This window comes from Oryzias latipes, chromosome 16 (genome assembly GCF_053564925.1).
Source record: "Oryzias latipes strain Hd-rR chromosome 16, Olatipes_Hd-rR_3.1".
NCBI classification, from domain to species: Eukaryota; Metazoa; Chordata; class Actinopteri; order Beloniformes; family Adrianichthyidae; genus Oryzias; species Oryzias latipes.
This window is the reverse complement of record NC_136252.1, coordinates 15,490,861-15,513,927: the sequence shown is the minus strand read 5'-3', so window position 1 is coordinate 15,513,927 and position 23,067 is coordinate 15,490,861. Positions and strand designations below refer to the sequence as shown.

Sequence of the window (23,067 nt, the reverse complement as noted above, 5' to 3'; positions counted from 1 at the left end):
ACCAGTCACCTCTGACCTCTGGCAGTAACAAGTCATTTCCGCCCACAGAACTGCTGCTCACTGGATATTTTCCTCTTTTTGGGACCATTCTCTGTAAACCATAGAAAGGGTTGTGGGTGAAAATCCCAGTAGATCAGAAATTTCTGAAATACTCAGACCAGCCTGTCTGGCACCTTTCTTCCCCATTCTGGTGCTCAGCCTGAACTGCGGCAGATCTTCTCTACTATGTTTGCATGCCTAAAATGCATCAAGTTGCTGCAATGCGATTGGCTGATCAGAAACTGGACTTCAGTTGGGACAGGTGAGCCTAATAAAGTGGCTGATGAGTGTTTCCTTTAAACAAACCTAGAAATCACTTGAAAAAAAACCATGAAAGACAGCATATAATTAATCGTTTTAAACAACACACTGATCTTTTAAAATGTGTATACACTAGTTTAAAATAATCACAAAAAAAAATTCAGATTTAAAATTTTATTAAAAAAAAAACAAAAAAACAAAAACAGACTTTCATTTAAAAATAAAGACATGTACATTTTAATGCTGCTCATTTACACGTATGTGTATGATGTCAACAGTATGTAGAGTTTGGTACACGACTGAAACAGGTTGTTCTGGGTCTACCAATGTCAAAACCTCTTATGAGATGCAATGTAAACAGTTTGTCATAAATACCAATTTGGAAAAAAAAAAAAAAAAAAAAAAGAAAAAAAAAAAAAAAGGACCTTTGATGACCAACTTATAATTAGAGTTGTTGACCATAAAATTATTAAATTTACATGATACATATGCCGAGAACCACAGACTTAAAATAAATGTTTGCTGCTGATCAAGTCACTGAAAGAAATGCCAAAAATCCCTACAGATGAAAGTACAGGAAAAAAAAATTATAATAATAAAGCTGAGTTGTCAGGTTAGAAGGCATGTTCCTGTAGTATATTAGAAAAGATAGAAGGCAGAAAGGGAACACTTGCTGGTTAGAGGTAGCACCATTTCTGTAGTGAGCTGTGTCACACACATCTAAATGTACATTTCCTTCACAGGGTTTTTCTCAAGATGAAATACGGCACAGTAAAGCCTAAACTAATAGGTACAAATGGGGGGGAGGTGTAGTACATAGGGGTTAGGAATGTGATCACCTGCTAATTTTATTACAGTTGAAGTGCTCAAAAGAAAAAAGAAAAAAAAACAACAATAAATATTGTTGGACTAAAGTGCTGACATAAAGGTAGATGTTCTAAAGTTTGGATACAGTAACAGAATCCATCTATTGCACAGAAAATAAAAATAAAGTGTTTACGGGCAGAGCCCAAATAGTTCAATTAAAACAAAAAATAAAAGCAATTAATTATTGCACAAAACAAAGGGCAACAAATGTGCTAATATTTGCAGTAAAAAAAAAAAAAAAAAAAAAAAAAAAGGGTGTCCGTGTGGGGAAAAAATTCAATACAAGTTGCTGAAAAAAGGGAGTACGACAAAAAAAAAAAAAAATACACACAAATAAAATAAGTTAAACGTGCACACAGACGTGGTACATTCCAACTACTTGTCACAGTTTAGGCCCTAGAGATGTTTTCTGTGCAGTCACATCAAAAACAGTCAGCATAGGGCTGCATAGATTAAAAAGGAGGGTTTGCATCAGTCCACAGGGTAACTAGGCAGAGCTTGGGACTGGAGTCGAATTAAAAACTAAATGGAGCCTCCATTTTTATAAGAACGGCTCAGCACGAGTTTGAGCTTCAAGACATGCCAGCCTTGATGAACCACTACAGTAATATGGCACACTGCTTGAGATATTCGAGTTTGACTGACTTTTCGATACTTCACAGGGCGATGCTTCACGTGAGGGAGGCCCAGTCTCACATCAGTCTACGAGGCTCTGCTGGTGCAAGTACGACAGGAGAAAGGTCTGGCCGCCAACTCCAGTGGCGCTGTAAAGACTTTCAAAAGCTCTGCAAGCAAGAAGACAACTTGAACTGATCGGTACATTTTTTGCACGATTAAAAGGCGATTCAAAGAAGAAGAAATCGTCGGGTTTGTACCTGACCACATGAGATGCACAGAGTCCTGTCATCCGCTCTGGTTGAGAGCAGGAAGGCTGTCCCTCTTTCGGCGCCGCCAGGTGCTGCGGTTGTGCGGGCTCCTGAAGCTGGATCCTGGTGTGTTACTCTGGGACACAAACTTGCGTTGCGGACTGAAGTTGTTTTGAAAGGTTTGGCTCTGCAGGCTGCCGACTTGATTGTGCTTCAACCCAGAATTCATCAGTTCATTTGAACCTTGAGAACTGGACCTCGGGGCGTAGGGGCAGTTGTGCTGCTCCCCCACCCGGGGATGGGGAAGGGGGCTGAGAAAAGGACTTGTAGAACTCATGTGCTGGGAGATCAGAGCTGTGCGACGGTGAACGCCACCAATGGAGGGAGGGTTCTCACTGTAAAACGAGGGCATGGCAACACACTCTGGAAAAGACATCTGAACAAAGGAGAAACAGCGACAAACCGTTTTTATTTTCCTTGACGTCTCCGATTGGAAGGAAATTGTTCTAAAAGGAGGATAAACTCTACAAACCTGATGCTGGCTGTGGATAAACCCTGCAGAATGTGGCGTCCTCTGTTCTGCAGACATCTGAACGGTGGCGTGGACAGAAGCCAGGGGGACTGGATGAAGCCGAATAGCAGGGATGCCACTTTGTGGAGAATCAGACTCCTGAGAAAGTCATGAAAAATATCATTTTGAGAAAGCTGCACATTTGACAAAACTTAAGACTGTAAGCCACTCCTAAGAGATATCCTGACTGCACGTCCTATAAAATAACCTACCAAAAGAAAACCAGACCACTCATGGTATAAACCAATATAAACTAATGAATGTGGCCTGACAATGTAGGTATTTTTCATTAACAAATAAAATAAAAGTAGCAATAGATCCCTCCCTCTGATCCCCAATCAATGACGTAGATTGTTGGGAAAACAATGAGGAGCAATGTGGATCACGTTACAAGTGGTTTTAATGAGCCTGCATTCATCAAACTAAATTTCAATAAGTTAATGTGTCTTATTGCTGCTCCGCGTTTGTCCACAGCTCTCTGTTCACATCCCATAATGCCCGGCTATGCTGGCCATTTTGGTCCAGTTGATCCGCTCCGAGCACAGAGACTATTCAGACTGAGGAAACTGGGAGCTAACCGAAGCTCAGTCGAGACCTCCACCTCCAAAGGCGGATCCCAGAGCGGTTCCTGGTCCCAGACCAGGGTCCGCTTCAGTGTATTCAGGCTGAAAATTTGTTCCGGATTATCAGGGAAAACCAACTCTGGTTCACTTAAAGCGAACAGGATGTGTCCAATCTGAATGTACCTTAAATGACCACAGATAAAGAAACATTCCAGACTATAACAAGTATTTAGAATTATGTTGCATTTAGTTTTGTTTGAATAGATCACTTGGCATGGAATCAAAAACAGCCAAATGTTATGGTTTGAAATTTACCCCGGTAACAAAAGCCTGTAAAGGCTAAAACCACATTTCTGGGGGTTTTGTCTGAGCACTGAAGAGTAGAAAAAAGTACTTTCAAAATAAATACAATAGAAACAAATAAACTGTAAAATCAAAAATCTGAATAAACCTCCAGATAAAAAGAAAAAAAAGCTTCAACTTCTGGATTTATAATGAAAATTTTATGTCATCAATTGTGCAACATAAAAACTACTGCATTTAATGACTATAGCAAATCATTCCCGTTTAAACCCTGCAGCTCCTTTTCTTGCTGCCTTCTACCGTTTCTACGTTTTCTTTAAGTTCATATGTGATCATTCTAGTATTTCCTGTACTTGTTGAAGGTGTTGACTTCCTTACCATGTCACTTCCAGAGGGGGAAGAGGAGGGGGAGCATGTAGAGGATGAGGATGAAGGGTCCTGAGGGCTGGGCAGAAAGACTGGAGAGGGTGAGAGGGAGTCTGCACTGAGGGGGGAGGAGGTGTCTCTCTGATCCTGAGCCAGCAGGAGTCTGACGAGGCCCTGTTCACAGTCTTCTACATCTAAAACACCCCCAGAAAAGTCAGAAGGCTGCGTTTAAAGACACAACATCAGAAGCAGTAAAACATTTTTGATGTTGAAACATCTCAAATGACAACCGCAAATGGAAATTCAACCAAACTTGCCGTGGTTGTCCACTTTTCCATACTGCTTGGCCCCCCACTTTTTAATTGTCCATTCCCTGTAAGCCAGCACCTCTGGGCTGATTTTGATTATTCGCCCTAAAATGCTGAAGCAAAAAAAAAAAAAAAGAACATTCCAGGTTTCTTTTTTTTTCACTCTCCATAAAACATCATCTGTAACTGCAATGGCATTTATTTCTTTTGGCACCGGAGAACCCACCTGTCATACTCTTTGATGGGATATCCGCGCGCCAGAGGAGAAACGCCATGACTCAGGACCATGTAAGCAAAGTCAAAGACCTGCTTCACCTGCAGAACTCCATACGAGTTCCTGCACACGTCGTTTCCTGTGAGACACACAGGAGGAGCACGGCCTCCATCAATTCAACAGTCAAGCAAACTATTCACAGCGGGAATAACAGAAACTAATGAAAAGTTGTTTTCAATACTGCCAAAAAGAATTCTAATAACCAAATGATACAAGTCGCGTTTTTTTTTTTTGCATAGTTTGGCGAAGGGTGCAATTTAGACCCGAATTCTTCCTCTGCCCCATTCAACTGTGGGGGCATTTGGAGGGGTGGGATTGTACAAAATAGTTTGAAAGGATTTTCCGTGTCGCATTGTGCCGCAGATAGAAGCGCTTTTCTTCACGTGGCTGTGCTCCGGTGCACAGAAGCTTGCATTCAAATGTAAGTCATTACTTTGCTTTACCGTGACCTTTATAAAGTTATAAACCCGATGTTATGCATTTCCGAGTGCTAGCAGCCCCGATGATGATGATGTCATCAAGTAGGAGTAACATCTGAATTTGAAGACACTATTTTTCTAAATGTTGGGGTAGAGAGAAGCCGTAGGGGTAAGGGAAGAATTCGGACTTTGCAACTTTGTGTGATTTTTAATAAACAACCACTAGAGGGCACTGTAAGTGTGCGCATTAGTATTTGCTACTGACAGTAACATAGATGAACATAGATGAACAGGTGCCACAGGTTACACCGCCCTTGGCAAAACCGCGTTCAAGCTACCACTTCCAATTAAAAGTCTAAGTAAACGCGTGTTTTGGGCTTCCGCGTTCAAAACTCTCGCACTCACGCATCCCTACACAAGTTTCTACAACCGTTTAAATGCTCTACGTAAAAAAATCATGCATCTATTTAATGCGGGTTGAAGGTCAATTTAGGTGGAACTTTGATCAATTAGGGACTCTGTTTTGGTAGTGACGTATGGAGGCAAGATGTGCCATCCGTTTGAAAAGTTTGAATGGAGTTGACAAAGAAAAAGCCTGAGCCGAGATTCACAAGATGTGCACCGTTTGGACATTTTGCACCAAGCCTCTTCCAACTGTAGGTTGCAGACATGCACTAGTATCGGGTAGCGACAGTTCTGTGTGAACACTATATACTAAACACGCAATCGAGAATGTGCTCTTGCCGTGTTCTTGAGCATGCGTCACATGCCCGGTGTGCACGTAGCATTACGGCAGCCTCTGAAAAATTGTTCCAAAGTGACGCATGTAGAGATTTAAAGTGCTAAAGATGTTAGTTGAGGGTTGGCATGCTCTTTATGCGATACTTATCTTGATCATTTTTCACAAGTTGCACTAATATACTAGTTTCATGAAGCTAAATAAGCATTGATGTCGTACGGTAGTGAAGTGTGCAGTTATTCGTAACTATGATTCATCTTTCAGGATGAAAGGTCCGTTCTTGTTGCTATATTTCTCCCAAAAGTGTGACGTACACTCCAGTTGCAATTTTTTTCTCCTTTATTGCGCATTTATTTTTTTGGCTGCTGCGACTTGTATAGTCCAAAAATAAAACCTTGAAAATACAATAGCCTTTTACCTGGTTGCACTGGGTCTTCTATGCAGAGCACGGAGGGTCTGTTTCCATTCCCCATGGTTTTCAGCATCTCTTCCTTGGACAGGTAAGCTCCTCCATTCTTCACCCGGATCCCGGTCTTCATGTAGTTAAAGTCGTGCCCGTAAAGTTCGAAGAACTCTATTAGCAGGATGCCCAAGTTGATATTGGTCCGCCGAGTGTCGATCCGAGGATGCAACTAAACAGAAGGGCAAAGAAGCCAACTTTGAGACATATAGATGACATAATTGAGTTTCTGACATTTTGAGTTTTTGATACGCCTTATCTTTTACTTTGGTGACAAATGAAACAGATAAAAGACAAAGGGATCCTCAAACCACATTTTACTGTGAATACACAATTCATCGATTCTTTACAGAAAAGATTTTATTGACCATATTAATCTACATTTGAACACAAAAAAATGGATTAAATGACCCTGATAAAGCAGATCATATTAGATTGTGACTTTAATATAGCTTAGCAGGACAATTCAAGTTAAAAATCCATCTAGTTTAGTATAAAACCCTCATTGGAGTACCTGCAGGAAGCTGATGGCCATTAATATGAGACTGTAGGAGCTGATGCCGCCCGTAAACACTTCATTCAGATCTCTCTGCAGCAGAAACTGCTTCAGAACGAAGATCAGTGGTGGAAGAACGGCGTACTTCTACAACAACAAAAATGGAAGACATTGCTTTAAGAGAATGAAAAATGGAGAACAAAGCAAAACAAGGTTTATTTAGGTATCAAAGTGTATGTGTCGAACCTTTAGGTAACTCTTGATGAACTGTGCTGCTTTGACTGCAGTCTCCACATTAAAGCTGATGTCTACTTTCACCTTGGATTCTTGGTCAGTAAGCTTGATGATTGGCACCTGAGGAAAGTTGGGATTTAGTAGACAAACCACAATTGTTTTATCAACAGGTTACTGCACCTAAACCCATTAGAACCCAGAGCCATTTTCCTGACAAATTGAATAATATACAACACACCGTGGACCACAAAACACACTTCTCAGATTTTTCTGCTACACTGACATCACCATGGGTTTTTGCGCTGGAATAAGTTTTGCAAAGCTACACTGGTTTTCCTTTGCATGGCTCACCGAGGCTTTGTCGAGTACTTTGACAGGATAGGGGCCGGCCACGTTGCATTTTTTCAGCGCTTGTTCGAGTTCTTGTAGAGGGGGGTGCTCCCACTTGCCAAACACCACCAGGTCAATGTCACTGTTGGCAAAAGCAGCCGGCTATTAGCTTCACTCAAAGCAGGGAAGACTGGAAAAAGGATATTGATTTTTGTGCTCGATTAAAAAAATAATATCAAGAAATGGCATCTGGCAGCTGTTGCACCACTTCTGAACAAGCTAGTAGTGAATTAATTTTATGATGAAAAAAATATATAAAAATCAGAAGATGCAGCTAAATTCTCTGGAAGGATCACCAAGTCTTAAGACTTATATACAGACTTTTATTTTGAAACATTTGGGGGGAATTGTGAAATGTTTTTGAAAATGAAAGCCTTTTTTCCCTCTTCTAATAGCTTTAAGTGCAATATTTACAAAAACATAATAGATATAACACAACACCTCCAGCCTTTTAACAAGGGGCAAATCATAAGCCTGAAAACTAGACATTAGCTGCTAATGTCAGGATTCATTTGCAGTAAACAAAAAATAAAAATAATGTTACCTTGTTGGAAGATACAAGCCAGTACTAAAGCTGCCAAAAATCTCCACCTGCAGGGAAAACAATATTAAAATCATTTTTAATGCATTCCTCATTTCCATAGTGGAAATGTTAAAAAGGTTCACTGGAAATTAAAACATATTTGTATGTACATTTTTTTTGTTATGGGACAAGTAATGGGGATTTTCTGCAAATTAAATGGCCAAAATATTGTGTGGAGCAGCTGTCAGAAAGAGAGAGGGAGGGGGGAAAAATAAAGTATTTAAAATGATGTATTTTTTTTGGTACCGCTCTCTCTGCCTGTTTAGTAAATTCCACTGCCGCATCCATCCCAGAACCAGAACCAAACCCAGTTCACCTGTGTAGTGTTACTCACCCGAGCTGTAGGCCACAAATCCTTGATGACCCCCTCGATTTTGTTCACAACGTCCCTTCTCATGGCCTCTTCCTCAGGTTTTGGTGACATGAAGTGAAAAAAGTCCAATATTTCTTCATGGAGACTGATGAAGAAATATTGGAACAGGTTAAAAAAAAAAGAGAGAAAAGGAAATAAGCTGATTTATGGTCTTACCCGTTGATGCCTGGACTGTACCGCCTGCTTTTCCACAGGCTGGACGAAGCATCCGCGTGGTGTCCGTTGACGCCGCAGGGCACGAGCGGGTTGATGCCGTGGAAGGTGTAGGCTCGATTCAGTGGCCTCCTGCGCCCGTTTAAGTGATGCTGGTGGTGCTTGCTCTTCACACCGTTGGGGGTGTGACCGGCGGAGTGTCGGGTGCTGCGGCAGCGCTGCTGGGCGCCGTGGAGGGGCAGCAACCGGAGGTTGACGTCGTTCAATTCCCGCTCGCCGTAGTGAACCGGCTGTCCCGCATCCTCCGTCTGGCTCAGCCGGTCGATGTGAAGCGACGAGCCACTCGGCGAGGAGCTCTCGGCCTCTGAGTCCAGGGAGGACGAGGACGGCGACAACGAGCCCTTCCTCCGAACACTTCCTCTGTCGCTTCCACCATCCTGCTGCCTCGACGGCTTCTCAAACGCGGCACTCGGCGATGTCCGTCTTCTGTGGTCGCCCTGACAGTTCGGGGAGTTGCCGCTTGGCAGAAAGCTGAGCTTGTGGTGATGGTGGTGGTTGTCCACGGAGATAAGTCCAAAGCCGCGGGGGGGTTCCCAGTGCATCCACGGTCCTTTCTGCTCTGGCTGGATCCAAGTGGTCCTGGGATCCATTGGGCTTGAGTTAGTACAGCTTTTTCACTCCGAAAAAAAATATAATAAAAATGGCAGAAACGCAATACGTCCAGCTTTTTTGGTTTGCATTCAGCCAGGTGGATACCAGGGCGACAATTTACTTATCTTCGGAGTGCTTCATGCCAGGAGAAGGCTGCCGTCTAACCAAGCAGCTGGCAAACTTCACTCCCTGTTGAAGACGGCCAATATGGCGCAGCCAACAGCCCGGCTCGGCGTCTGTGTCAAAGTGATGGTTTTTAAAGATTTGGACCTCTGAACACACCCCCACCAGAGCCCCGTGTTCTAGAAGGAACCCGGGGGCCGAGGAACGCCCAGAGAACGGAAGTTAGCAAAACGTCTGCCGCGTGTCGTTTGAAAATTAAAATAATCTTAAAAAAAAAAAAAAGACTTAAAGAAAGCCTCTGACTACAAATTCAAAGATTTATTTGGGATAAAACATTATAAAATAAAGTAATAATATTTGTTTAGTAAGATTTTCAATCTAATCCTTATATCAAATAAAAACAGCTATTTTTTGGGTAGCTTTTTAGTCCCTAAAATAAAACTTTAATGCACAGTAGCACAAGTGCTCTTATAAAAAAAGAAAAAAATGCGTAATTTACAAGCCACTGTAGTTGTTTTTGATAAGGAAATTACTTTCATTTGAGTATGTCAAATTAAGAGTTTCTTGCTCTAAACTGACATTTTCATTCAGACCATTTTATTTCTTTTTTTTTTACCCATTTCCTTACGTAATTAAATAATAAAAACAGGTAAAGTGTTCTTATGTATGTGTTAAATAAATAAAAAATGTTCAAAACCTAGATGGTTTTTAATAAAAACAATTCTAGATTTCAATTGAAGTTTCCTACTCTAAAATGGGGGGTTTGCATTCTGACCATTTCTAGAATAAGCTTTTACTGAAGTCCTTAATTAAATTAAAAAAAATAAATAAAAAAAAAAAAAACAGGAAAAACAGTATTCCTACCTCTGTGCTAAAATTAAAAATCCAAAAGCCTCCCTGGTTGTTTTTAATAAAAGAAGTCATTCTGGATTTCAAATTAAGAGTACTTTGCTTTAAACTGGATTAAATGCAACAGAAAAATGACAGAGGTTAGCATTAAGACCATTTCTAGGACAGGCTTTTACTTTAGTCCTAAATTAAATTGAAGTATTTGTAAACTAATAACACTGGGTCATGTATGATCTCTAAAACCTGGATTTCTAATTTACTAAAAATCTATCTTGATTGCAGTCGTAAACAGCACCAATGTATTTATGTTAGATTTCAAATGTAGATTTCTCGATATTAAACTACATTGAATGCAAACATACTAAAAAGTTAAACGTGTACTTTAGTGTTTTAAAAACAATGACAAAAATAAAAATGTAACTAGACAGAAAGACAGATTATGTTGATACGAACAACACATTACCAATTATTGCATCTTGTTCCATTTAATTAAAAAATTTAAATAACCAAAACAAAAAAAAATTTACAAAACATTCACCATGGCAATTCTTGTCCATGAACTCCAACATCTGAAATATGTATTTACAGTAAACTTTAATCACACATTTACCTTTTCTACAATATTTTACACTTTTTCCTGAGTACATTATATTAAAAAAATACAAAAAAGAAAATAGGGATGGGGTGCAAAGGAAGTGCAAGTGCCATTTTATCAGGATTAAATAAGATTTTAGGAAACCAAAATAAATCTCTATTTACAATCAAGTTTACTGCTACAGTGAAGAGTTCACACTTTGGAGAATAAAAAAAGTGTCTTCATACGTTTAACAACTTTGTCTACTATAAAACGCTAGGAATAAGGCTTCTGACTTTCAACAAAACAAGACAAAAACTTTAGCCATTATTTCCTGAACAGTGAAAAATAAAACCTACAATTTGGGGACGTTAAAACAGTAGCAGACTTAGGTTTTCATTTCTTAACCTGCCTACAAATACAGGCTAACTGATTAATGCAACTCGTCACAGCGGGAGGCACGCTCTTTGTTTCCCCTCTCCACCCTGCCAGGGCATCCAGGGCTTGTTTGGGGTTGCAGGGAGACAATTCATAAACGCAGTAGATGGTTGCCAATTGGACTTCCCATGGAATACCTGCAGACAGAAGACAGTCTGATGTCAGTTCTTCATGTAAGAAAAAGAGGTTTTTCCAAGGTATGAGTGGAACCACAAACATTACAAAAATAATTGTGGTTTTAATGTAATACAATTATTTTTATAAATGTATTTTATTTAATATTCCAGTATCTAAACCTTCAATTAAGCATTAACAGAGTTCCTCCACATTTTTTTAAGTTAAATGTAAGACCTTTTAGGAAACCTTTAAGACATTGCGTTCAAAAATTTAAGACCAGTTTCTGAGAGGGAGTCATTAATTTGCTACGGAGGCGGAGCCAGCATTTTGACAGGGGCGGAGCATCTATTTGTGACAGAGGCGGAGACATCTATTTGATACAGGGCGGAGCCAGCATTTTGACAGGGGGGGAGCATCTTTTTTTGCCAGAGGTGGAGCAATCAATTTGTAATAGGGGCGGAGCCATCTATCTGTAATAGGGGCAGAGCCATCCATTTGCGATGGAGGCGGAGCTATCTCTCTGTGACAGGGGCGGGGCCATCTATCTGTAATAGGGGCAGAACCATCTATTTGTGATGGAGGCGGAGCTATCTTTGTGACAGGGGCGGGGCCATCTATCTGTAATAGGGGCAGAACCATCTATTTGTGATGGAGGCGGAGCTATCTTTGTGACAGGGGCGGGGCCATCTATCTGTAATAGGGGCAGAACCATCTATTTGTGATGGAGGCGGAGCTATCTTTGTGACAGGGGCGGGGCCATCTATCTGTAATAGGGGCAGAACCATCTATTTGCGATGGAGGCGGAGCTATCTCTCTGTGACAGGGGCGGGGCCATCTATCTGTAATAGGGGCAGAACCATCTATTTGTGATGGAGGCGGAGCTATCTTTGTGACAGGGGCGGGGCCATCTATCTGTAATAGGGGCAGAACCATCTATTTGTGATGGAGGCGGAGCTATCTTTGTGACAGGGGCGGGGCCATCTATCTGTAATAGGGGCAGAACCATCTCTTTGTGACGGGGCGGGGCAATCTATTTTTGACAGGGGAAGAACCAGCAATCTGTGACGTAGCAGAGGCTGTTTCTATGATATCCTGTTTACTTCTAACTTAATTTACTTCTTTTTGGTTAAGCTGTAGAGCTCTGAAGAAAACCATGCCAACCAGAACCCAGAAAAAGGATCATGTCTGTACCAAAAATTCATTTGATTTACAGTTTTTCATGCTTGTTTCCTGTCTGTCAGTGACTAAATGAAAAGTGTTTGAAAGAAACGAGCAGCAACCCTTTTTCAGTGCAGCTGTGGATCCAGAAGACCTGCAGACACTTTCAAAGGTTTATCAACTAAGCAGACAGTGTGACAACACTTTTGACAAATTGCAACTGTTGTGAATTAGCTGCAGTAAAATGACACCAGAGTTTTAGATTCAGTTTTAAATTTTATACCTTCTCTTTGTCCATGCTTTCCAAACTTGTTGATGACAGCGGCAACACTGCTCACACTGGAAACACAATTTTCCTTCAAGCCCAGCTGACCAAGGAGTCCTTTTTTAAGAAAAAAAAAAAAAAAAAGAAACAAAAAGGAAAAATAACTGACAAGCCTTTTTATGATTGAAATATTTATCAAATGTTTATGATAAAGATTTCAGGTAAAATAGAAGACAACTGACCAATGAGTCGAAGTAGACCAGCAACGGTCATATCAGAGACGGGCTCTTGTTGATCCCTTGGTTGTGACACCCACTGGTTGAGCAGCGGCCACAGCTCTTTACTGTCAAAATACATTGAAAAATAAATGAAAACTAGATCCATTTAAATATTTTACATGTTCAATTGCAACAAGCACAATTAACTTTTCAAGAAGAACAAAAATGTTCAAGTGTAAACAAAATACTTCATACCTCAATACATTTTCAAAGGTCCACTTCCACTTTTTGTGTGAGCATAAGAGTTGCAAAGCATAAACCTGCTCCCAGGTTTCAGCTCCCAAGACTTCTCCATAACGACTGTGCTTCACAAAAGACTGCTTTGACCCGGACTTCAGTTCAGACAATGATCTGGAGATCTGCTGCTCAATGTCCAAGGGAGGATTCTACATGGCAAAAGGACAGGTTTTAGATGCTGGTGCACTTCTTTATTTTAAGAAAACTCAAATAAGCATTAAAGCAAAAAACTGACATCAGCGAATCTGCAGCAATTCAGATAATGTCATGTCTTTCTAAGAGACCATGCTAGACACGATTAGTGTGGGCTACAAAGTAAATATGATGTGAGAAATGTAAACTCTAAAAGCACCTTCTCCCAGTCGAGGAACGCTGAGAGGCAGCTGAGAACCCCTTCTTGAGCTCGGAGTTTGGAGACGATGTGAATGGCCTGGCACAGACAGCTGGCGTGTGAAAGAACAGCGGGCCACGTTGTCACTATGAACAAAATCAGCTTGGCGGAATCTGGGAAATCTGCAAAAGAAAATAAGAGCAGAAGGAAGTTATGAGCATCTGTAGGCCCCCACTGATCCATGACAAACTGTGCCTACCAATTGCAAAACAATTAGGATCTTGATTTGTTGTTTGATGGTTTTCCTCTTCAGGGTTTCACTGCCTCATTATTGATGAGTGCGAAACCCTTTTGAGGAAGACTGCAGACCAAATAAACCAAAACGTAACAAAAGAATAACACAAAAGATAACACAGAGGAGAACCAAAACAGTAAACAGCAATGAAAACATATCAGTTTTAGAATATGAATTTAGAGACATGTTGTGAGTTTCATTTCAACGGTGTCCCTGTAGTCCTACAATTTGTTTTATCTTTTTTTTTTTACACTAGATGTATAAAACCAAACTTTTCATGACAATAAATTCAACAGAACCATACAAAAAAATCAAACTCTCACAGCTGTTATTTTAATGCTGTGCAGGATTGAACATGCTAGCAGACAAGAGCGATTAACCCTTGTGCTATCCTAGGCACTTTAACATTGGGAGTTGGGTCATCTAGACCAGTGGTTCTCAAACTTTCTTCAGTGATGTACCCCCTTAGAAATATATTTTTAGTCAAGTACCCCCTGACACGGGCAAAACATTTTTGGAAAAAAAAGAAGTACAGTGCTGTAAAGTCAGATTTATTCAAGCCAAACAACAGTGAACCTGACAAAAACATTCATATGGCAAACATTGCATGTACAAACAAAAAAGAAAAACAGAAGACGTTGACCACCAAAAGGTATAAAACCAGTCAAAACTCAAATGTGTAAAATGCTGCTAATAATAAATAAAATAAAAAATATATATGAATAAAAAAATCTGTTTCCTGCCTCACACACAGCCAAAACTCATTGTCAAGACAGAGGCACAGTTTTTAATGTATCCGCTGATTTTTTTGTCCAGCATAGTTTCGGCCAATACCACAGCGGCGGGGAGCAGTAGGTTTTCCGCTATGGTGAACGTTTTTTTGGCTTTAGCAACAAGCAAAGACACTGCATAAGAAGCCTCCAGGGCTTTGGCTGATGTACTGGAGACTTTTCGCATTGTGGCTTGGGATGACTTGAAATCAGAAAGTTTTCTCCTGAAGAACTCTGGTGCCTTACCAACGTGACATCCATGTTTTGTGGTGAGATACCACGGGAGGTGTGCCGGCTTCATGCTAGCGTTGGCTAACTTCTCCCCGCAAAAAAAACACAGTGCCTGGGGGGTCAGAGCTCGTGAACGTAATTCTCATTAAAGCATATTCTTCCATGTACTTTCTGGACTTCGTCGCCTCTTGTTTTTTTTTCTTTTTCACTTGTCCATCTGTACTGCATGGCTGCTGCGCTTTAACCACGTCTCCATAGTTACAGTGTTGCGGTAACGACAGGCCGTTGATGAGTGCGTGACGTTAGTGGGTCAAACTAACTTGGTGTGGGGGGGGGGACAGTTTTATTTCAAAGGATATTGAAACTAAATACTGAATATAAAATTCAGTGCATGAACACATTTATATTTCATCGAACTTTTTACAAAATAATTTTTCTCAAGATTTATTATTAGGATTAGCCTACTGATTTAGATAGATATTTTGAAAAGCTTCACGTACCCCCTGCAGTACCTCCACGTACCCCCAGGGGTACGCGTACCCCCATTTGAGAACCACTGATCTAGACCCACTAGACAGTGCTCTGAACCTTTTTTCTACAATGATTTGTGTTCTTCACTGGTGTCCATGGATTACATGAAATCTTTCCATCTTCATCCACCTTTGTCATGGTAGGGAGAACACGTCAATGTAAGGGTGGGGTCATCTGGACCCCATAAGACAGCACAAGGGTTCTCTGGCTTCATCCAAATGAAATAAATAAATAAATACAAAATTTAGTGACGGGTTTTTTAAAATTTTTTATTTGGTGGAAATACGTTTTTTTTTTTCAGTTTTAAGAAGACGATTATAAAAATGTGTGCACACAAGATTGAAGAAACATAATTTATCTTTTTAAGACTACGTCTAATGACTCACTTCCACCTTTGTGTGACTGACACATCTTTAATTAAGGTACCTTTTAAATTCAAGCCAAAAAGTCTAGTTTATTTTCACACCTACAGTATGTTCTAGATTTGTGGCTTTTTCAACGACTCAATTACTTTGAGAAAGCCCTTAAAATAGTTTGTTTCATGCGAGTTCAAAGTCGAAGACGCTGACTAACCCTGAAGGAGAACGCTGTAGGCCAGGATGCGAGCCTTCTCCCAGTCTCCCTTCTGTCTGCAGATTCCTGTGTAGACTCGGCAGAGCGCCTGCGTGTGGTTGGAGCTGAGGGCATCTCTTTCAGCCTTCAGCTTGTTCAGGATGGCCCGGGTCATGTCATCTGACTGCAAGTTCAATAGAAATAGGTGAGAACGACATAAATATGTGATCTGTAAAAATATAACGCCAAAAGCTAAAAGAACAAACCAAAAAATAGGAAATAATATCGGCACACGGTTTCCTCTTTCTGTTAAATTTTTTCTCAAGTTGGGGAGAAATTAAACATGTGCTCAATCAACACTAGCTTTTTAAAAGAATAACAAATTAAGTCTTTTTGACAGACTAAAACAGGAAGACTTCAATCTAATCCTGGAAATATTCATGTACAAGATAAATCGTTTAAAAGAATACTGAATCTATAGGATTTCACCACCTAAAAACGGTTGAAACGTGGAATATTAAGTCACAAATGATTTAGTTTGACTTTTTTTTTAGGGCTTTTGAATAATAAATAAGGAAAATAAAGTCAAACTCACCAAACTATGCTGGCAAATGTCAGAGATGACCTCCTTCTCTTCATCTCTCAGCACGGGCTTTTTAGGCACATTTCCTACATAAAGGTGACTCTGGACAACAGGCAGCACATCAAAGCACTGCTTCTCGATCTTCTGTAGAGCATTAGTGAGGAGATTCTCTTCAGAGGACTCTTTGGGTTTTGTGGACGGAGAAGTCGGTTGCTTCGGCTCCAGAATGTTTGGTGAGGTCGTTTCCCGTTCTCCGTTTGATGGTACCGGAGGCGTCTGCTTACATTCGGTGCTGGGAGAGCTGCTCTCAAGCTTCAGACGTTTACTGGCTGTAGGCAGAGACCGAGAAGACAAATGGACGGCCGGCTTTTTGTCTCCCCTTGTGTCCGTCTTTGTGAAAGCGGTGGAAGCAGAGCTGTTGAAGCCAGATGACTGGCTGTCAGAGGAGGAAGGTAATGATCTGTTTTCGGAAGGGCAAAGGTTGACGTTCCCTTTGAGGATACTCAGAGTACGGCCACGGGCTGACAGATCCGGATACATGGTGTCCAGAATCCTCATGGAGCTCTCCTGAGAGGAATTCGTAGAGGACGATGAAGAGGAATTGACGGATGCTGAGGGAAAGCGACCAGGAACCGGCACAGCGTGTTTGGGAGTTGCGGAGCCGAACTGTAGCGGCGAGGAAGGGACTCCGTTTGAAGGGATTGGACTGTTCAACTGCTTGGGATTGGGAGTTAAGTGGGTCTGGACAGGAGTGTGAGGAGATGCCAGCTCATCTCTGGGGGATGGAAATGAAAGCTTTCCAATGGCATGCCTCGGGCTGATTGACCTGCCTTGCTTTGGAGGCGTTTTCAGGGGGGTCAAGACAGGAGGAAGAGGAGGACCCATTTCAATGAAAAGATGGCCGATGGATTCTGGGGATTGGGGCGCAGATGGACTCGACTCGGAGCATACTCTTTGTCGCTTCTTGGCGTCGCTCTTCTTGATGAATGAGTTCTTCCTTGCTGCATCGGCAGTGTCTTGAGGAAGCTCTTGAACATCAGCCTCTTTGACGATGTCCTTTGAGTCCATAAACGAAACAGGACTCCCTTTATCAGCAGAAATGCCTCTGGAGTTATTAGGACTATCGGATTTGACCAAACATGCCTGAGGCTCCAATATCTGCGGCTTTAAATTTGCCAGAAGGGATGAAGGACTCGACTGTCCACAAACAGAAAGTGTATTCTCCTGTAAAGATTTACAACTAACGGTTGTTTCCTCAAAGGATTCAGAAATTGAAGGTGACTCTTCATAGTGGTGGTCAGGAGGGAAGTTGTCTTTCTCCTGCAATGCTGGACACGTCTCCGTTGATACACGATCGTCCGTTTTGGTGTCGACGGTTGAAGAGGCTACTTTGTCTGCAGAAAAGCTCTCTTCTGGATCCATCTCCAGGCTTTTCTCATAGTTCTTATTTACCATGTCACTGTTGGTTAAGTGAGTATTTGCATGTGGTTCTACTGATAAACCTCCAACCTCCACAGAACCATCTGATGTGGCAGAAGATGACACCTGCAACGGTGGAGCAACGTCCTCCTCCTCAACGTCTTCGGAAAGAGTTGGATTCTCTTTTTCCGGTTGATGGTTTGACTCAGCAACGCCGCTCTGTTCCGCTTCTTTTTTATCCTCAATGTTTCGGCGTTCCTGGGTCGTGGTTTCCATGGGGTCCACACCGTCCTCCTGAACGGCAGAATGGTTTGGATTGATGTGGGTTTTCGGGGATGATGCGACATTTAGCGGCTCGTGTTTCTGGAGATTTGTGTCCTCTGAGACATCCGGGGGAGTTTCTTTAGCCGTGTCGTCTGTTTCCATGGATTCCATGTCCTTGTTTTGAAAGACGGAGGAGGAAAATACGGTAAAGCCAGCAAAAATGTCACAGCAGCCAAACTTTAGCTAGACGTGAATACTGCAACGTCACGTCTGTAATTCAAATGAACATCTTTTAAGATTAAAACAAAAAAAGAATTTTAAATCAATAAGTTGCTCATGGGAGAAAATAAATAGAAAATAAATAAGTAATTGTAACGTTTTGCCATCTTTTCTAGATTTACAGTTTTCCAGCCAGGCTTTACAAATAAAAAATACAGAAACTCTAAAGATTTGTTTTCAAACTAAAGCAACAATTATATCAAATAAGACTAATTCTTACCAAGATGAGTAGAGGAGATATGACAGGAGGCAGTGGTTTAAACATCTCTGTTATTTCTTTCACGGTCATTTCAAAGCTCTCTTTGACCTTAAGTTTCTTGGAAGATTTCTTTGTGACTGTGTTGGTCTTCGTTCTCTTCCGGCCACATAAGCTCCAAAGAGAATCTTGGAGCTTGTCATGGTTCTGTTCTTGAGAAAGTGGTTTAGACGGGGAGACGGCAGCGTTTGTCCGGACTTGGTGGCTGCGGGACTCAATGGTCTTTTGAGGAGAACGCAACGATGTTGCAGCTGACAAAAGTGGGTTTTGTGGGGAGGGAAGAGGAACTCGATTGCAACTGGACTCTGCAAATATAGATAGAAAACAGCGAACTGTAAAAGACAAAACCAAACGCAAAAAGAAAAACACTTTTTTTTTTAAGTCTTATAATAATAAAACAAAACTAAGATTTTAGAATGCCTCACCTGGAAAGCAAAACGGACCTGCGGGATCTTTCGGCTCCACACACGTCCATATGTCATGCAGCAGCATTCGAAGCTTTTCTGCAAAAGTACACACACAAAAATAATAATAAGAGTAAGTGTGTGTGTACTTGGCACATAAACAAAGATGAACTGGAACAAATTGCATACCTTTGTCAACCTTCGGCTCCCTGTGTGCATTTGTTTGAGTCCATGTGCTTCTGTAGTCTAGTAAGAAATAAATGTATTTTTTTCAGTGTCCTTAGAATTTTAAATAATGCAAACTTGGCCATAAAACAGCACATCAGAGCAAAAATAGAACACATATTTATAGCAACATTACCTTTACACCGTTCTCTTTCCAGTTTTCTCAGTCTCCTCTACAAAAGAATTAGAAGGAAAAAAAGTGAAAGTCAGCTAAACTAACATTTTTCTCTCTGGATTTTCAATCAGCCCTACCTGAAGGTCATCAATGTCTCTTTCCAGGGAGGCCTTTTCTCTGGTCAGTTTGGAAATTTGAAGAGTCTGACTACAGCTTAAGTCTGAAACAAGAACAAAAATACACACATATAGTTCAGTAATAAAGCGAGAAGTGTTACACAATCAAAGATTTAAATATGAGATGTGAACCTTAGAATTTGTTTGAATCAAATTTTTAGAACCGACCTTCAAGAAGTTGAACTTTACTTTCAAGACTGTCCTTCCTGTTGGAAAGAAAACAAAAACACTATTGGTAGATACAAACCTTTACAATCTAAGTGTTCAAAACTAATAGTAGACGATTGCAATTGGTGCAAAACATTAAAAAAAAAAGAAATCAAATGGGTATCAGGTCACAAAAGGCATCATGAATAAATCCAGATATCCTGCGATGTCTTACAAGCTCTTCATGCTAGCATTCTCCTCCAGTAATTTTTCTGCTTCGTCTGCCTTTGCCTGGTATTCCTCCAAGGATGCCTGTGTTGGTAAAAATGAAAAGAATACATAAGAACTGTGATTACGTTACTTCAAAATTGGAGTCTTCAAATCCCCGCTTTACCCGAGTTTGACGCAAATCATTTTCGACAGCTGCCTTCTCCGTCACCAGTAATGCATTTTTATTCACTTGAGCCTCACTCCACTCTGAAAAGTCAGTTAGCATATTTAAAATAGACGGTATAAATGTATATAGATGCATTTTATAGATATACATGATTTTATTTGAATTCAACTTACCTTTTAAATGCTTCACCTGTTCTTCTAGTTCCTTAATGCTTAGAAATATAACAAATATTAATATTCAGCTTTCCCAAAATGATAATACATATATTGAGGGCAAAATCTTGTTCATAAAAAGGGGCCACTACTTACTTAGTTAATGCTTTACTGTTTTCCTGGTTTAACTTTTCCATGTTCTCAGACAGATGTTCATATGAAATTAGGGCAACCTGTAAATATACAAAATATATATTTATATATATTTACAGACATCGTCATTCCAGTAGCCTATAAGTTAAATATTAATGAGTATATACTCACTCTCTTTTCTTCCAGCTCTGTCTGCAGAGATTTATAATCTACCATCCTCTGCTCCGAAGTAACCAATTTAAGCTGGAGCTCTTCTAGCTCTTGTTGAAGCCTTATGGTGTCACTGCAAAAGTTTCAATGATTTTATTTTCATTTATTGGTGGATGTTAGTTGTTGAAAGTCTTCTTTAAATATTCAACTACAGGTACACAACATATATGCTAATGTCCATAGGAAGTCTTTTACATGGCATCAAACCAAATTTTAGGTATATGACTGGCAGGTTAAAACAAAAAACTGTAAATATTTAAAGACAGACTCTAATAAAAATTTAATTTGTGGTGCTTTTAGCATATTCTTGTTGCACCTTCTTATGATGAAGGATCCATATAAAACGAATTTAAGATTAAAACTGCACTTCTTAGTGTTTATTTATTCAAATCAGGCCCAAAATGGATCCGTTAAGAAAAGAATTGCTGTTTGATAAATCTTATTTTTGGCTGCAGCAAATAGAATGGGCGGGCCAAAGGCTTCCTGCTCCTCTCCAATCTGACGCATCCACTTGTAGTCACAGAGATGCATTAAGGCCCTTTCTTTTCCTTATCTGAGCTGGTATCTGGCTCCAAACTGTACGACTGAAAAGTTCAGATAGCGCTCACTTTTGTTACAGCACTAAAGTTAGCTTAGGGGTGTAAGGGACAGTAAACTAGTAGGAGACAGTGTAAACAAAGGGTTGATGGGAAATTAGTGGAGGCTTGCTTCCGCGCCTGCAGTCCCCCCACAACTCAGAGGCCAATTTCTGATTTACTACTGCCGCACAAACTTTGTCCTAGCAAACGACTAGGCCTGCACAATACCGCAAATTTATCGTTATCGCGACATCAAGCTGTGCAATATGCATACCGCAAAAGACGCCAAAAATCGCAATAAATGGTTATGACAAATGTGCTAAAACAAACTCATGGCAGCTTGAAATATTGAACAAATGAAATAAATCCCTTCATGCATTTAACCAATCAGAAGGTCCTGTTTACGTTGTTGATCAATCAGATGAGCCCTTTTATGTTTGATGTTTGCCTCCTACGTCGACAAGGGTCATTTGGAGTATATTTTTTAAACTGTTGTAGTGAAATGAAAATGACGTTTTTGGTTGTTTTGTTATTTGTTTATATACCGCAAATTATATCGTTATCGCAATATTAATCACCAATATCGCGAGTTTTCCTCATATCGTGCAGCCCTGAAAACGACACAGACTAGAGTGGGACTTTAAATGTTTAATGTATTTATTTTATAAAGGCATAACTTATACAAGCACCAGATGTATTGGGAATATTCATTGATGCACGACATACCAGAATGCAATCCGTCTCTGCTGATAAAATTTCTCCATAATGTAAAATTTACATGCTAGTATTGAAAGTAGCAAAAACCATCATCTTTATTTATTTTTTTACTTAATACACCTAAAACAGTAATTCGTGGTACAACTTGAAACTTACTCCGAAACTGCTATCTTCTGTTTCAGTGCCAAAAATGACGATACATATTCTGTCAGACTCTGGTAAAAGAGATGGGGGGGAAAAATAACATAAACATTGAGAAAACTGTAAATTACTGGACATTTCAATTACTTTCCAACATTGTTGATCGTGTCTGAGTCTGACCTGATGCAAAGCAGAGCAGTTTCCACAGTTTCCAAAGGTTGCCTCCGCGGCAGTTTCTGCCGTTTTGGTCTGAGTGTCTCCTGGCATCATAGCAACACAGGAATTCTCACCGAAACACAAACAGTCTTGTTTATACAACATGTGAAGTAAGGTCTGTGTCTTCGTACAAATATTTCCGACAGGTTCAAAACAACTTCACATCTTCGTGTGCCCCACGTTGATTGAGGACCCAAGTCAGGTCCTTCCAAGTGTAGTCCTAAAAAATGCCAAACTTTTAAAAAGGGTATTTATTTTTTTAGTAGCAGTTTTACTGTGTAGAACAACTACATGATTTAACAATGTACTTAATGAAAAATAATTTATATTAATAGGAATGTTTAAACGACTTCTCTAATTGACAATGTAAGATTATTTTTCAGGCGTTGTGTGGCCTTACCATTGGGTTGGCGCCGTTGTGTTAGCGCATCCATACGCATGCGAACAGTCTGCGATTTTTAACGTTGAAATATATAGCAGTGATTATATGTTCTATGTTCCAAAGATTTTTCCACAGGATTCTGCGAAGTACTTAGTAGCTGATAGCTCCTAAATTTAGCTCCATCAAACCAACCAAATATGTATTCGTTTTTAATGTGTACGTTGATGTTGCACACCACAGTCCCTGGTGGTCTAGTGGTTAGGATTCGGCGCTCTCACCGCCGCGGCCCGGGTTCGATTCCCGGTCAGGGAACTCCCTTTTGTTTTGCTTTTGACACAAGTTTTGAAATGAGAAATGGCTTGCTTAAGGCTCAGGGTTACGTTTAGGGCTTTAACTTAACACAAAAAGTCGTATTACACAAAACTATTAAAGAACTATAGAACTATATTGAGAATTATAAAATCAAGGTAAAACTGTACTGTTCTGGAGGTACCACATGGTTTTCCACATTAAAATCATAGAAAAAGTTATATTTGTCATCGTAATATTGCGTTTTATTTTCCTATTTTTTTACTAGACAGTAGAGAG

General features: G+C 40.3%; 2 protein-coding genes and 1 non-coding gene across 4 annotated transcripts; 1 reads left to right on the top strand and 2 right to left on the bottom strand.

The window, feature by feature from the left end:
• Positions 1-459: 459 nt before the first annotated feature.
• Positions 460-9,275, bottom strand: LOC101163355 (terminal nucleotidyltransferase 4A). Its single transcript, XM_004078021.5, has 13 exons — positions 8,269-9,275; positions 8,074-8,197; positions 7,701-7,747; positions 7,118-7,238; positions 6,779-6,886; positions 6,551-6,679; positions 5,995-6,208; positions 4,371-4,497; positions 4,154-4,257; positions 3,849-4,030; positions 2,566-2,703; positions 2,043-2,469; positions 460-1,952 (listed from the first exon to the last, which is right to left on the bottom strand). The coding sequence occupies exons 1-12, from the start codon at positions 8,913-8,915 to the stop codon at positions 2,071-2,073; spliced, it is 2,340 nt and encodes a 779-aa protein (XP_004078069.1). The 5' UTR covers positions 8,916-9,275; the 3' UTR covers positions 460-1,952; positions 2,043-2,070.
• A 1,082-nt stretch (positions 9,276-10,357) lies between these two features.
• ice1 (KIAA0947-like (H. sapiens)) lies at positions 10,358-22,316 on the bottom strand. 2 transcript variants are annotated; one of them, XM_023964200.2, is made up of 20 exons: positions 22,062-22,316; positions 21,897-21,955; positions 20,407-20,518; positions 20,239-20,315; positions 20,104-20,141; positions 19,928-20,010; positions 19,769-19,845; positions 19,555-19,592; positions 19,348-19,430; positions 19,232-19,268; positions 19,060-19,116; positions 18,892-18,969; positions 18,431-18,771; positions 16,261-18,105; positions 15,687-15,849; positions 13,308-13,468; positions 12,914-13,104; positions 12,683-12,783; positions 12,459-12,557; positions 10,358-11,037 (listed from the first exon to the last, which is right to left on the bottom strand). In XM_023964200.2, exons 1-20 carry the CDS (start codon positions 22,200-22,202, stop codon positions 10,859-10,861), a joined length of 3,960 nt encoding a protein of 1,319 aa, XP_023819968.1. In that variant the 5' UTR covers positions 22,203-22,316; the 3' UTR covers positions 10,358-10,858. The 2 variants fall into 2 exon arrangements, with proteins under 2 accessions (XP_023819968.1, XP_078789416.1); XM_078933290.1 differs by lacking the exon at positions 21,897-21,955 and having other exon boundaries at positions 22,062-22,202.
• Positions 22,317-22,719: 403 nt separating this feature from the next.
• Positions 22,720-22,791, top strand: trnae-cuc (transfer RNA glutamic acid (anticodon CUC)). Its single transcript has one exon. It is a non-coding gene; the product is annotated as a tRNA-Glu (tRNA).
• The last annotated feature ends 276 nt before the right edge of the window (positions 22,792-23,067 follow it).

Excerpts from the sequence above, each read along its gene's own strand:
- ice1 (XM_023964200.2), bottom strand. The coding sequence starts at position 22,202 with ATGTTGTATAAACAAGACTGTTTGTGTTTCGGTGAGAATTCCTGTGTT. Across the intron at positions 19,431-19,554 it reads TAAAGTTCAACTTCTTGAAG|ACTTAAGCTGTAGTCAGACT; the intron begins GTCGGTTCTAAA and ends TTCTTGTTTCAG. Across the intron at positions 18,772-18,891 it reads AGGTCCGTTTTGCTTTCCAG|AGTCCAGTTGCAATCGAGTT; the intron begins GTGAGGCATTCT and ends CTATATTTGCAG.
- LOC101163355 (XM_004078021.5), bottom strand. The coding sequence starts at position 8,915 with ATGGATCCCAGGACCACTTGGATCCAGCCAGAGCAGAAAGGACCGTGG. Across the intron at positions 4,498-5,994 it reads AGAAGACCCAGTGCAACCAG|GAAACGACGTGTGCAGGAAC; the intron begins GTAAAAGGCTAT and ends TGTGTCTCACAG. Across the intron at positions 2,704-3,848 it reads CCCCCTCTGGAAGTGACATG|GAGTCTGATTCTCCACAAAG; the intron begins GTAAGGAAGTCA and ends TGACTTTCTCAG.